This window comes from Phaenicophaeus curvirostris, chromosome Z, assembly GCF_032191515.1.
Source record: "Phaenicophaeus curvirostris isolate KB17595 chromosome Z, BPBGC_Pcur_1.0, whole genome shotgun sequence".
In the NCBI taxonomy this organism is placed as follows: domain Eukaryota; kingdom Metazoa; phylum Chordata; class Aves; order Cuculiformes; family Cuculidae; genus Phaenicophaeus; species Phaenicophaeus curvirostris.
In genome coordinates this window covers 17028117-17044199 of record NC_091431.1, presented here as the reverse complement: position 1 = coordinate 17044199, position 16083 = coordinate 17028117, and the positions used below count along the sequence as shown (strand labels likewise).

The 16083-nt window shown below is 39.5% G+C and overlaps 1 protein-coding gene across 3 annotated transcripts in view; it reads right to left on the bottom strand.

Moving 5' to 3' along the window:
- The window catches only part of ARB2A (ARB2 cotranscriptional regulator A), a 317755-nt gene that overhangs the window by 147308 nt on the left and 154364 nt on the right, over positions 1 to 16083 (bottom strand). For all 3 annotated transcript variants that reach the window (XM_069881093.1, XM_069881095.1, XM_069881092.1), the window contains one exon: positions 8954 to 9172. In XM_069881093.1, the coding sequence (XP_069737194.1) occupies positions 8954 to 9172 (219 nt within the window). The remainder of the gene's footprint in view (positions 1 to 8953; positions 9173 to 16083) is intronic.

The window sequence follows — 16083 nt, the reverse complement described above, 5'->3', positions numbered from 1 at the left end:
GAAGCAGTATTTTATCAAAGCACTAAAAAATCAACACTTGGCTGGATGCACGGCAAATATTTTCAGCATGTTCTGATGGCGATCTAAGGACCACTCCTGCTACATGATCCCACAGCCTGATGTGACCCTGATGTGCAATCCCTGTAACTTTCCGCACCGCTTGCCAGTAAACAGAAGTGTGATTATGTTTGCTAAATGCTACTAAACTGGTCACATCCCCTCCTTCCTGAAGAACCTATTCAATATAGAATTACAGAATCATACAATCATGGAATGGTTTGGGTTGGAAGGGACCTCAAAGCCCATCCAGTTCCAACCCCCTGCCACGGGCAGGGATACCCCTCCCTGGATCAGGTTGCTCAAAGCCCCATCCAGCCTGGCCTTGAACACCTCCAGGGAGGGGGTAGCCCCCACTTCTCTGGGCAACGTGAGCCAGGACCTCACCACCCTCATCATGAAGAATTTCTTCCTAATGTCTAATCTAAATCTCCCTCCTTCCAATTTAAAGACATTTCCCCTTGCCCTATCACTCCATGCCTTTGTAAAAAGTCCCTCCCCAGGTTTCCTGTAGGTACTGGAAGGCTGCTTTAAGGTCTCCTTGGAGCCTTCTCTTCTCCAGGCTGAACAACCCCAACTTTCACAGCCTGTCCTCCAAGCAAAGGTGCTCCAGCCCTTGAATCATCTTCGTGGCCTCTTCTGGATCCACTCCAACAGTTCCATGCCCTTCTTCTGCTGGGGATTCAGAACTGGACACAGCATTCCAGGTGGGGTCTCATGAGAGTTGAGTGATGGGGAAGAACCCTCTCCCTCCCACTGTTTGACCGTGCTTCTTTTAATGCAGCCCAGGATATGTTTGGCCTTCTGGGCTGTAAGCACATATTGCTGGCTTTGTAACATTTTTCTCAATCCATGCTTTTGCTAAAAGTACCAACTAGAAGCTCCCAGCCTATTGCTTAAGAGCCCAGAAAAACTTAAGTCTTCTCAACACACACAACATACAAGAAAGCTGGGGAGGGTTTTTTTACAAAGGCATGTAGTGGTAGGACGAGGGGAAATGGCTTTAAATTAGAAGGGGGAAGATTCAGATAAGAGATTAGGAGGAAATTCTTCACAATGAGGGTGGAGAGGTACAAGCTGACCACAGAAATTGTGGATGCCCCATCTCTGGAAGTGTTGAAGACCAAGTTGGATGGGACCTTGAGAGGCCTGACGTAGTGGGATGTGTCCCTGCCCTTGGCAGGGAGGTTGGAATTAGATGATCTTTAAGGTATCCTCCAACTCAAACCATTCTATGTTCCTATGATTTTAACTCTTGGTAACTAAAAGCGACTTGGTCTTACTTTATTCATTAGTTTCTCTCGAAGTAGTGCCATCTATTGGGAAAACTAGCTCAAATTCAAGTATAACTTGATAATAAAAGAATGTACTTCATTGTATATTCACAAATTTGCTCTTGCCAAGTACAAATCAAAAAAACACAGAGAAAAAGAACGAGATTCAACTGTTAAATAACAAAGTGTTGAATGGTGTGGCTGAACAGCATGCAGCCCATTCAGGGAAGAAAACCTGCCACCAACACCATCGACCACAAAAGACAAAAAGCATTTTTGATCAGTTTTGCATCCCCTTTTGGTTAGGGGGAGAAGGATAAAACAAGCATTCATCGAGAGAGGAACAGGAAGATTTCTCAAAATTCAGATGAGATCATGTCTAGAGATACTGTAAAGCAGAACACCTTAGGAAAGACTGGACACTATGAAAATGAAGTTAACAGCTCTGAAGTCGGTAAAAGGAAGTTTTCAGAGCATGTTGATCAGCTACAGGGTGCACTAAGGCATAGCAAGAACAGAGGTCATGACTGTTCTCCTTAGAGCTCACAATAAGGCATATTTCTTTGCCTATAAATAAGGTGACAACAAGCTGATTAAAAAGATAAACCTTATTCTTAAAAGGTAAATAATTCAAAGCAACATTGCACAGGAAGTAAATTCATAATAAGTAAGGATTTTAGTTAGTAAAATCCTTCACTCATGAGTATTTTAAAATGTAACTTTTGACAAAGTGATAATAATTAATTTTTCAAATTGTCACCCAGGTATGAATTGCAGGGTAGGAACTGACTTTTTTTCTGAGCAGCTTGTTCCACACTTCCCCATGCCACCATTTTGTCTGCTACTTCTAGCCCCTTCAGCAGCCGTCATTGCCACAGGCAGCCAAGTAGACTACAGAGGAACTACAAGAACTACAAGATTTATCTTAATCCCAAAAGCTAGATTTCATTTTTCATATTTTTCCCTAAATTTTCACTTTGTTTTCTGTAGCAGATGAGGTGAAAACCTCACTGAAAGTACTATGCATCATTTGCCTGATGACTTTCATTTCCTAGGACTCCATAAATGTTGTTATCCTGACCTCCATGCATCAGAGTACAGTCCTTATGTGCCCCTACCCATAAATACTTCTAATTTCTACTTCTAGCCCCAAGCACATAAATATTTCTAAAAGAGGGGCTGGGCGATGCATCTCTACAGAAAAGAGTTATTTTACAACAGCACCATTCATCCTAAAATGACTATATTTCTTTATCTCATAAATGAATTTTCATCATCTCTCACCATATCAAGGCTCTCAGAGCTGACTGGTCCCCAGTACAAAAAACCACACGGAAAGAATATCCAAGTTCTGCACTGGAGATGTTACCACTTGAGACCTTGCTAAATTTCTCCTGCTGGTTTTCCCCAAAACACAGAAACCAAGAATCAAAATGTGCAACTGCGTGCAGTAGGGTGGAGGATATTATCCTTGTTTTGGCTATCAGCTAAAAGGATATTCTCCTTTGATTTTGTCAGATAAGTGATAAAGGCTACTTGCAGAAAGCAACGTGTACTGGCAGGAGGATGGAACAGATGACCTACGAGTTTTTGTCAGTCCTTTACTGCAATCTCTTTGCAAAGACAAGCACTATCTTAGTACTAGAAGTCTGAATAATTTTATTCACCTTTGCCTTCAACAAGTAGGTCTGCTTTCTGCTGAGCTAGTTTTCTTCCCCATTAGCTCACTAACTGGCCAGGTTTACCAGCCCTGAATCCTGTCAGAAAGGAAGGAGGACTTATGTGACCCGACAGAGCTGGTCTTTTTTAGCACAACGGGAGTACTGCACAGCTCGTGGTGGGAGGAGAGATGCAAGCTGGTCCTTTCTTTTGGAAACTCACACGGCTTGCCTCACATTTTAGGAGCAGGACCTTACAACATGCATTTTGTCAGCATTATGTAATAAATGTTTGAAAGGCACCAAAGCTAGATGGCTGCGACTTATTCTTTTTCTTTGATTAAAACACACTCGTGAGATGCAGAACAAAAAGAGTACAGTGAAAGAAGAGCCAGTGGTGCTCTTGAAGGGATTCAAAATCTTCCTTCAGTGATTATCCATGTTTCTGATTTCTCACTTGCTTATAGAAAAGAAGACAAATATAAGTTTTTCTGGACTTGTAGATGTAAAACATACCATAAGAAGGCTTTACAGTCGCAGAATTCTTTAAATACCTAATTTAACTGCACAAGCTAGATAGTCTATGCATAAGTTATTGATTACTACTGCAGTTTAAACTCTACATACTTCAGCTCTTTAATGTAAGATGCCTGTTCATTGCAGTATCTATAGAAAGAAATACAATATATACATATTTTTCTGTTATATAGAAACCATTAAAGGAACTCAAAGCTTATCTCACCCCCTTTAGGAACAATGCAGAGGCCTAACAGTGGGTGCTCAGCACCACTATAGATGCTTTAGAGCCCTCTGCTCTACTTCCAGCTGCTGGGCCAGGGTGGTGCAGGTCCTACAAGACATCACCCAGGCATCTCCCAGTGTCCTAAATGCCCTGTGGCACCACGGACATCACCACACTTTTATGTCCCAGCACCTGAACTGCGGCCTTTTTTTAACTCTGAGCACCCAGCAGTACATGGGGCAAGAAACATAAAGCCATGGCCATTTCTAAGCAGTTCTCATGAGTTATCCATTGCCAGCATGCACTTGCTGTTGCTTAAAAGTGAAAGGGATTTCTGAGGACCATAAGGAAGAAATGGGCTTTAAAAGCTAAACATAGACAAGATAAAACCATGTGTTATTTCAGAGGTGTAGGTAAAGCAACACCAGTAGTAATAAAGGGAAAAAAACAAAGCATTGTGACATAAATGTTGAACTTTGGAAGCTGGAGTCCTAATGCCCAGGTCTGCCATGGAATTTCTCTTTGCTGGAGCACGTCCCTAACATCTTGGGAGCTGCCTGCCTAGCGCTTGTCATTTTGTCTCTTCTGGTGGAATAAAGGGCTGATTAACTTGGTCTCAGCAGCAGGCTAATGCAGTCACACGGGCTCTGGACGAGAGCAGGCACACACATTGCCAAGTTGCGGGGTAGGCAGAGGGAGCCTGCATCTGCCCAGGGACGGCCACGGGGCCAGACCCGCGCCGCTGGCGGAACCACAGCTATGCCGGGAAATGATTCTGTCTCTGAAGTGGAATAAATCCACAGTGCCAAAAGGTCACCCCGCACAAGCGGGCACTCTGCAGTGACCTTCAGTCAGGCGATGCCTTGTGTCAGCCATAGCGAACAATAAGCAGAAATGGCACAACTGTGCTCACGTGCTTGCCAGCGTTTCCTGCTCACCAGCAGCCACTGCGTACTTAGCTGTGCATTAATAAACCTGCCTTCCACCACTTTCTCCTAAATACTCACACAAATTATCCTGATGCATCCATTTTTAGTAAAACAAATCAATTAGTTGCACATGATCTTTTTCTATTTAATCTCTCGCAGAAAATGGGAAAAATTATTTATGAAAAGTATGTTGCATCCAAAATTAATTTAATTTCAGTGATATGCTGTTAGTATAAATAGCGCTGTTACAGACTGTGCTACAGCACAAATAACATTGGCAGTAAGAATTATTAAAGTAGCTAAGCTTGGTAGGAAAAAAAAGGGCAAAATACCTAGCATATAGGCTTAGGAAAGGCTCATCCGTTTTGCCCAGAAAACCTGACCCCATGAGTTGGTCTGATAAAAGGTAGTACTTTTTTCTACTTCTTCCTTCGTTGCCTCCTTGATATCCTTCGACTACTGTGTCAACAAAATTGCTGCAATTTACTATTATTATAAATCTACATTATTTATACTGTTTTTTTCTTTAATAACATTTCAGGATCCAGTCAGTATACTTGTTTAAATGGCAAAGTGCTATTTAGAAGGGGATAAATACTGATTTACATTTCTAAGCGTCTTTTAACATAGAGAAGACACTGTCGATGTGAAAATCTGTAGGGAGTGGGAGATGGCTTGGAGGATGGAGGGAATAATCATGTCACATTTAAGCCTGTATGACCTGTTTCCATAGAACAAGGTTAGAGATCAACAAATTCTCACTTTAGTTGAGTAATAAATGAAGGTTGGTGAGGATATTAAATTTCTGGGGGGAAGCATCAACCAATATGTACAGCAGCAGCCTCTGGTGGTCTAAGAAAAAATAGTAGTATCTATAAGTAAGGCTAGAAATATGTTTTTTAAAAGGATGTATGTACATATTTAGCTATTTGACTCAATTCTCCATTCAACACATTAAAAACCATGCTTTTAAAATGATCTGCTGGCAATATGCTTGCTAATATCTGAACAATAAGAATATTAAAATTCATATGCATTCATTAGCATGTTATATAAAAGTAAAATGCTTTTGTTTAATCATTCCATAAAATATTATAGTCAATGCTGATTATCAAGAAGGTTTTTTTCCTTGGTTTGCATCACCAAAAAAGAAACCAAATTCATAAGATTGTTACTGAATTGATGACATTTTCTGTCTTCAATTGTGAATTCAGTTGGCAGATGTTTTCAAGAACAAAAAATTCTGTCTTATTACAAAACATGTTAAGCTGGTTTTTCTGACATAATGTTTGACATTATGTTTATTGCCCAGACCAAATCAGTCCCTTTAACAAGCTATAATGTATGCCAGAAAGTACATTATTTCATAGTTGAGGAAACTTCCAGCAAGAAACAATAAGTACTTTGATCTTTCAAGCACTATGCTTAATGCACTTCACAATTCCACCGTTGTTTTTATTTGTACTCATGTTGTACAAAAACTACAGTGCAATTTGAGATTCTGTATTTTAAGACACGTTCTTGAGTATCTCAGCTATTTGTTTCGGTTTTTTTTTTTCCTATGAAAATAAAAAAAGAAATCCCTAAAGAAATCTACCATGGAAGAGTTCCATTTTTTCCAGTTACTGGAAAATCTGCACAAGTGGAAGTATCATATGGACACCTTTGAGTTCAAATGTTATTTCTTCACTGGATCACAACAGATCTCAATGACCCTACAAGAACATAACCAAGGATATACATTCCTACCAGTCAACAATCTGAAACTATTTCTCCAGCGTATTTGATGCAAACAGACTTTCCTTCAATGCTTGAGACCATTATACCTTCTGTGAGGATATTTTTCACCTGGTCTGCCTGTACCAGATTTTCATGCTTGGCAAACATGACGTCGGGCTTGCTCAGGTTTTTCAAGACAATTCATGATGAAGCATATACCACCCTTAAACATTTCTGTGGACTGACAATATGTTTTATTCCAAGAGCCCAGGGAGTCAAATGTACACTATGCCATACGGTATGTGAAGGTTACATCCTGATGGCCCTTTGACATCACCCCCTGCTGCACTCCCAGCAGCCCATGGTCACGGCAAGCTGGACAACCTGCCTCAGGGTCCAAACAAAGTGCAATTCCCGTAGCAGATGCAATCCCATGAACTCAAACACGAAAGGGAAGAAAAGCATCACCAATATGGTATCACACTATATTGTTTGCATCCCGGCATGCCTGGACAGACTGATGGACCCAAGCACAAGAGGCAACAAGTGCATTGCCAGTATGGCATTGCACCATGTTGTTTCCATTGTGATACACCTGGACAGACTGACAACTGTTTCTGTGGCCAGGATGGGCAGCAGAGCATGTGATGCTCACAGCTCCTCTTGCAACCACCAGAGTTTTTACAGACTTAGCAGTTCTGCCCAACAGAGTAAACATCACCCAATCAGTGGTCCAGTTTTGTTTCAGAAACTGATAGACAAGTAAATTGCAGTAATTTATCCTGCCACATACACCAAAGCAGGGAGGGTTTTCAATCTTTTTCAAAAAACTCTCTGTCTATTAAAGAAAAAAACCCAAAGGATTCTTTCAGAATAAAACAGGAACTGTATCAGAAAAAACAGTTTTGGTAAATTCACCCAGGGAAGGAGATCATCACCCACACTTTCACTTAAGCTTATGCTATTTCTTTCCACTGTTTGAAGACAACCAAATAAAGAGGACATGAGCAGTCATAGCTGAGGCACAGAGCTGCGCAAAAAAGGGAAATGGGATGGAGTCACGCAGTTTATGTTTCATCATTTCAATCATTTTACGTTTTGGGGGTCAAACCTCCTGAAGCCAAATTTCATGCCTCACCAAGTAAAAGAGCCACAAGAAGGTTGAACTGCTAAAAAGGTATCAGAAAAAGGTTCACTTTCAACATGGGGACAGTGGACCAGCATACTGACTAAACACCTTCCTGCACAACACAGCAACATTGTCCACTGGCTTCTGACAGCCCTTGAGACATGCCTGGTCACCCTTCTTAAGAAGCAGGATCTGTCTGCTGGGCAGAATGGTATCTCTCATAAAAAGCAGCTGAGAGAAAAAACAGCATGCCCTGTTGGTCACTTTGAATCTGTATATGCATCCTTTTGTTTCCCATGCTCAGCAGTGAGATATTGCTCAAAAGACACAGTAATATTTATGGTATTAGTGATAATCTCGCATCCAGGTTACAAGCCTTTTTAACTAGCCAGCACAGCTGTATTTCTCCTACTAACATTGTTATGCTAAATTAATAGAAGATGTTAAAATTTAAGATTATTCTAACATATATTTTGCTGGATTTTTCTCTGTTATGAACCAGAAAGGCATACACATTTTTACTGTTTTAACTACACCGTGGCATTTCTGACATGTTTTACCATTGAATGAAAAAACTAACTTTTATAATAAGGGCTTTGGAAATCGCATGACTCAGTCTCAAATGTATAATGCATCATATGTATATGAAGCAGAATGTGTCAAAGTGCAAATAATATTGTTTGTGCCCCCTGCAGAATTAGAAATCCTCGGGTAGCACTGTTATAACGATCCCATGCTGGTAGCATTACAAAGTGCAAAGGTTCACTGAGTAAGAAAAGAGAAAGGGACAGAGTTTCCTCATTACACCATTCTTGAACTATTCTAGCTTAAATATTTATTAAGATATTAATAACTCTCCTCCTTTATCTGCTTTCAGAAGTTCAGCTGAAACACAATGGATGGCTGCTCATATGAAAACAATACATTATAGGGTAAAATCTGCTACCACACAAGATGAACACTGGTATTTTCCACAATACATTATTAATTCAGCAGGTAATATGTTAAAAAACTATCACACTGTAAGTGCTGCCTCCCCAATATAAGACAATGTAACACAATAAATGCACACATGGTGTGAAGTTAGTACGTTGCCCAAGCTACACTAAGAAGCACTTCCTATGTTCACCTCTGCTTATAAAATAATTTTTACCAAGTCTTCCTTATATCATTCTCTTTCTTGATAGCACCAGTGAGTTCCTCTGGGGTTTATTTGAAGTTCCCCTTTGAAATCAGAAAGGAATGTTTTGTAGCTCTTCCAAAACTTCACATTTGATAACTGACAAAATATCAACAGAATAAAGTGGCAGGAACTCTGTATGAACTCGTGAATGCCATCTCAGCAATGTTTGTTTTTAAAAAAGCAAGCTGTTTATCTGCCAATATGGACAGCAAACACACCTATACATCAGCAAAGATAGGCAAACAAAACTAAAAAAACTTACTCTAATATATATCTGCGTAGTTTCTTTTTCTTTTTGTGGGTTTCGATACTTTTCGTAAAAGTCACGTCGCTTCTTTGTTTCCTTCTGGATTTTATCTTTTCTTTCCCTTTTTTCTGCAGGTTCATCTGAGCTATCAGAAGACAGCTGTACTTGGGCTTTTGTCTTCTCCACTTCAATATAGTTCTCATTGGGATTCAGTACTATTACTCCATAGCCTTCCTGTTTCAGAAGAGAAAAACACGCACACACAAAAAGAAGAAATATGAAAAGGGAGATTTAATGCTTGAAAATGCTTTGCATTTACTTTAGTGCCCTTAAAAACTTTTCTGTTTATTTCAATAAGTTCACATGACATAATTTATAGAAAGGTGTTTTAAGAATATTCTGTCTGTTTCACCTCTGTTATTAAAGGAATATTGATGAGTGAATATGTGTCTGTGCATGCACTTATGCTCATGCACATCCCACAGTGGCAGAAAAGTTGCTTGTTTTACCTTTAAAATAATTTAATATGTTGTTTTATTCATAAGCACTTTATATGACTTTTTCAGAAAATAGTACAAGAAGCAAAACATTATTTTAAGAACTCTACATAATGACGAATAAAAAGCTTTATACACAGCCAATAAAAAGCTTCAAAATAAAAATGATTGAGGGAGGTCACACACACACACACACATAGACACACACATATATATAGATTTTAAAGAAAGCATGTGAGAATTGTTCACTGCAGTTTAAAACACCAAAACCTTTTCTCTGGCTTACAACAAGCATATCATGCAGAAGCCAACAGCAGCAGTAACAACGAATCAATACCAAAACTGATTCAGTGGTATTGCTTACAAGTCAGCTCTTTTACTGTGGGGCTGACTTTTAAGCACATCTTTAAATCTGCTCTAAAACTTCACTGGGATTATGTCCTGTATTCAACAAACCCAGAGAAAATTTGTGACCTGCAGAAGCTTTTTAAGCATACCAGCTGCATTTTTGTGCCTGAGAAAATGAGCCAGTTGAAAAATACATGAATTTATGAATGAGAAATAAATCTTGAATAAATCAGCCAATCATTTTATTATGATTTTTAAATGATGGCAAATCACATAAGAATCGTAATATTTGTGGAAAATATAATCACAAGCGCAGGGGGAAAAGAGAAGCACGTGCGTTTAACAGATGAGTCCTTAAAGTTTCCATGGGTTCCCAGTCAAAATCAAGCTGTCCTTTAAGAGTAAAATTGTAATAAAGACTTACTTTTTGGAAACGTCTGTATTAATTACCTAACTGAACAGCTTTATCCCAGCTTTTCACTGGGTGCTTCCTTTTGCACTTGGGCAGGCAGGAGGATCAAAGAGGTCCCCATACCTATCTGGCCAGAGCAAACCAAGCCCGCACCAACAAAAGACACTTTATTTGGGCTTGCTTTATTCTAATCTGTAGAGCCATTCACAAACCTTGTAGTGCATTGTGGCCACTGTCAGGTAGACAGATTGTCACTCGGTGATTTTCTACAGTTGGACACACTCGACTAGTTATCAAAATCGCATCTGAAGGGAGTTCCTACCCCTCATCCTTGTGCCCTTCTCAAATGTCTGCCATAGCTTCTCCTCCCACCAAAAATCAAGTTAAAGAGCACGGTTGCACTCTGCTAAACAGGGTGAAATAGAGGCATTCAGGACACTGTCTCTGGCGTAAGGGACGTAGTCACAAAAGGTCACCATAGGCCAAAGAGAAAATTGCCTCCTTGCTAGACGCGGCGCCGTGAGTAAGTGGTCTCCTGTCATGTTGCTCCCCTGCCCTCCCCTCTGAGTGAACAGAACTGGGATAAATACAAACAGGCTAATAAATAAATAAACAAGGGGGGGGGCAAAGGAAAATGGAAAATTAAAGGTGACAAAGTTTAAAAACTACCCATGCCATACCATGTCGTGTTAATACACAAAATTAACATACAAAATTCCCAGCCTGTAAACTCCAAAGCACAAAATCCATCACAGCGCAGAATATCACTTAGAAACTTCCCTAAATTACACACCTTGGACAAAAAGATGGTTTTTGTGGCAGTTTAGGACCAAGTTTTTGCATTCCTTGCCTGGTGGCTTTGGGGCTCTCTGTGCTGTTCTGGACCTGCAGAGCCATTCTGCACATCGATTCCTTTTGCTTTCTATACAATCCCAAATGCGAAACTCATGTGTTTATTACAGGTCTATGAGAGCTACGGGAATCTGAAACTATGTTCACTTTAAGCTGACCACAAAACAGACACATAAATCACCAAAGAAGTAGAATTTGTCTAAGTTATTGATTATGTAACCAAAAATTACATGACTCATTTGTCCAATTTTATGAGGACACAATGTCAATTTTTCACATGGACATCAACAGATGAAATATGATTCCATTTTTAAATTCACTACTTCATAAATCAATTAAAGGATTTTTATCAGTTATATTTTAAGCAATGTAACATGTCTCCCTTTACATTTCTTAACAATTTCTCCTAGATAGCAGCCTTTTCTTGTCAATGCAATTAAAATAATTAAGTAATAACAGACATGTTTTCCCATCCTTGAGAAAAAAAAAAAATCTTGCAATTCATAAGACTTTATCTCTGGGAAGTAATCTCTTTTCAGATTGTTTTGCAGAGTATTTTCCCTACCTTTGTACTTATGTACCCTAAACTGCAAGATGTAAACAACAGCACCGGAAAGAAGATTTGAGCGTAACACAGAAAAACAAAATGACTGTTAAAACTGCACCCAGTTACAACATCTCTGATCGAGCCTTAGCACAAGCATTTCCTCATGAAAGGGAATACTCAGCTTTAAATAACAACTATGTGTGGCTTTTAAGTTCAACTAGTTTTTAAAAAATTAATTCCATGTGGGCATAGCCGCACCATTAGAGTTCAGTGCAATCAGAACATTAAAAAGAAGGTGGAATCCCTCACTAACGCTGTGGGGTTGAGCACAGCGCAAGTCAATGCAAAACTAAGCACACAAGACCATTAATATCTACAAAAAAGCCTTTAGCAAACTTCAATAGTAGGCAAGGCACACAGTCTTTGGCATGACTGTTAAGCAAAGACATAATCACATTCATTAAAAAGTATCTTTTTAGATGAAAGTTGTGCTCAGAAGCATATATCTCACAATGACATTAAAAATGTCAGTTTTGGCTATGATGAGCTTATAGTATGATCAAAACTCAGTGACCCATAGAGTAAGTACCATCACCCAGGACACCTTTTTAAAGCCTGCCACCGCCAGTAAATATGATTTCAATACATAATAGCACGGGAGTTTCAACACGTGACAGTGAGGTAGTTTCCTCCTGTGTGTCCAGTGCACTTAGAAAGAGACACTGCTCACTAAAGTGTGAAGTTTTTTCAAGGTAAAAAGCGAAAGTTTGGGACATGCCTCCCCCCATCAACCTTCAGCTGGCTGAAATGAGCTGAGCCCCATGCTCCAGCATATGTCTGAGCATACAGACGTGGCGCAGAAGTCAACATACCCCATCACTGTATCAGTGACAAGACACAATGATGAGAAGAGACAGTGATAAATACAAGTCCCACTCTCCTGATCTACAACTTCAGTGGGTACAATTACAGTTTCTCTCTCAGACTAAAACACTCAATTAACAGATATTTCCCCAAATTCTAATGCTTCAAGGTAAGTAAAATGTAATCTCCACTAACTACTGTCCTTCAGGTAACGGCTTCTGGAGCTAGAGGACTGTATGCAAACTCCACTTTCAGGATCACAAATAAAAATACAATTAATACTTATAACTGAACCAGTAAATGATGCCAAAAGGGAAAGCAGGCTGACAAAGTCAAGTGTCAGAAAGAATCGTGAGTCTCGGTTACAATACCTTTACTACAAAGCCAGAACAACATAGAAGGGTGTTTTCCAGCGTAATATATGAGCCAGAAATGGACTGGCATTTTCTGCGTCTTATTGGAAGTTCAAGAGAAATGTTCAAAGCAGAAGAAATACCAGAATTATTGCCTCTGACAGCAAGAGTAAGGTTAAAAAAAAGAACCCTCCCCGAGTACTTGAAGTAAATTCCAAATCTTTTGAAACCTCTTCTGCCTGGCCACATGAATAATGAGCTGAAAGCATTCAGCTCTGCATATTAATCCACCAAGACGGGACACCATATGTGACCACAGAGGTCAGGGCTAGAGAGGAATCTTCTGACCTATGTAGCTATCTTTTTGGACTGTGAGCAAGGGTCTGAATGAGATCATTTTGCTAAGCTTTATCAACCCGAATTTTGAAGTTTAGGTTTCTATTTGGATCGTTGGCAATAAGACCAGAGTTAATTCCCAGGGGAAACGCAACTCAGAGTGCTCGGCTTTTAAACCTGCCTGTGGCTAAAATGGACACGGCAATGTCCATTCATCTTTCTGAAAGATGTATGTTCCGTTCATTTCCCATCTTTTCCGCGGGAAGGGTACATCTATGTCACTGTTGCGACATCGTAGGTGCAACAGTGGGATGAGGTCATGACAACCAATCAGAAGTCACTAGTGAAGCGTTAAAGTAAACATAGCTGTTGGAGATGCAGCTCAGCTTGAAAAATGCCCCCTCCATTATTTGAGCAATTTTCTCAAGACGTGACCTGAGACCGAAATGCCTGAAATGTCAGTTGACTCCACTTTCCACCCAATGTACATTTTGGCAACTGTGCCCTGCTAATACTTTGCAATATTTCCATCCTGACTACACCTCGGCTCCCTGAATTCCAGCGCTGTGTCCAAGTGTGTAAAAATGCTGTGTTACTGCCAAACACACATTGTCCCACTAAGTTCCCAACTTAAAATAGCTCATCAAGTTAGTCAGGAAAAGAAAACATGCCACAAAAAGTTTTTAGAGGACCACCTGTTGTCTATTATTTTTACATAGCACTTACTCATAAATCATAACACAGGGTAATTAATCAAGCTGTCAAAGAGAAGGTCAGAGGTGATGTGGGGGAGTCAGAAGGTCATGCATGGGCTGATAGAGGTCAGGGTCACACCGCATTCCTCATTATCAAGTTGGGATGAGAGACGGCCCAAGCAAACAAAAGTGAAAGCAGATGGAGAAGTGAGTGGATAAAAAAAAAGAGGGAGAAAATTTCACAAACAAAAAGAAAAGTGAAAGAAGAATGTCAGTTGCCTTCAAACAAGGAGGAGAATAGAGCAGAAATACATTGAGATGTTCTCAAAAGGTCTCACACAATACAAAGAAACTACAGTTTGATTATTTAAATACACTTTATATAATTTTCCATCCAATCTTTTGCAAATATTAAGCGATGCCGCAAAACAGGCACGGTAGTTTTGGTTCCATTTCACATCTGAAGTCAATACTTTCAAGGTGAATTAGACAAAAGGAATCTATTACTGTGATGAATGCTGATGGATATATAAAATTGCTTCTAAATGTTGAAGTTTATTCCTGTTTATGGCTACAACCAATAGACATTCAATAAAAAAGTTATAACCTGTTTGAGTGATGTATTAAGAACTACACTTTCATATACACAAATCCTCAAAAACACAAAGCATCATAAAAGTCCCTCTGGATGACACAACAGTTATAAAATATTCTATCATTACACTGACCCGAATTAGATGCAGAATACTGTGCAAAATTAGCTGTCACCCTTTCCTCAAAATCTTTGTTAATCTCATTTTGAATGTTTGCAGCTTTATCAACACATGCATCAATGTCAGCTCCTTGGTTACTGAACCGCTGTACTTGGAAGAAGATATAATTAAAATGTTTTGGCACAGAAAAGGTGAAATTGTATCTTCCCCTGCTCCCTGAGGAGTCTGTAAAACATGTAGGATATATTGACAAACACACACCCTTGTCTAGAGCCCTGACATCCCAGGTCACCCAACTGCTATTTATTTCAAAACATTCACTTTACACTTACCCAAACTGTCACCTGCTGTGTTACTAACTTTTAATGGATATTAGAGCTATAAAAACAATAAACTCTTCATTTCCTTTCTGTTACTGCCTTCCAATTCCTCACCGCATTAGGTCCGCATCTATTTTGCATGCAGAACTGTATTCATCTTATTTCATCATATCAGCAACTTCATGCTGGAAAGTATAAAACATGCCATTATTAAGTTTTACTTTGCTATTTCTTAATCTGGTGCTAGCACAGCTCTACTAAACAAATCAAATGGGCTAAAAAGCCCCCACTAGATAAGCTGTTACCAAGCTTGTTGCTAAAAAGTTTTGAAAAGAATTAGTGTTGCATCTATCTATAATCAGCAACCCAAGTATGTCTATGTATAAGATCCTGCTTTATGATGTTTGTTCCCAAGGCCCAAACTGAACAAACGCATCTATGAATTATAAGGATTTTACTCCTTCAGTTGTGTACTGTATTCCAGATAGGGATTTTTCACTAGGATTTTTAGTAGAAAATAATTTCTCACAGCAAGTGAAATGCAAGAAACTGAGCTACAGCGCTACCTTCACCCTGCAAATAAGCAGAAAAAGAACAAGTTCACATTCAAATACTGTGTGAAACACTGTTTAATAAAACTTGGCCCCACCAACTCTCTCTGATGTAAGAATCGGGCTACCAGGAGAAATGACTGGAGGCTGAATGCAAGTGAGCCCACCCCAGCCACGCAGGCGGGATGTAGGACTGCAAATAATCCGTCCATAACAACTGCCCAGGCTGCAGTAACAGCTTCTGCACTTTCTCACCAAGTGCACACAGCTTTGGGGTACAGACAGCCTAGGAAAAAGTGAATCCACCAGTCACCCCACAAGGTCGAGCATCTTTCAACAACAATCTACAGGATCCCTTCTGTAATTAAAGTCTGTGCTCGGAAAGTTTCTCCCCTCCCCTCTCTCTCTTAAGCCATGATTTTACTTTCTTTTCTGACAAAGATTTCAGGAGCTTCAGAAGGATGTAAGATCTCAAACAAGAACCTCAGGCATATTTCACTTTTGCACTAAGATTTTAATTAAAAGTTTTTTTTTTTTCACATTGATATAGAACTTAACTTTTTGAAATTAATGCACCAGAAACAATGGTGGATCAAACAATCTTCATAAAGCCCACACAAGTAACAAGTAATTATTGGGTCTAATTTACCGATAGGG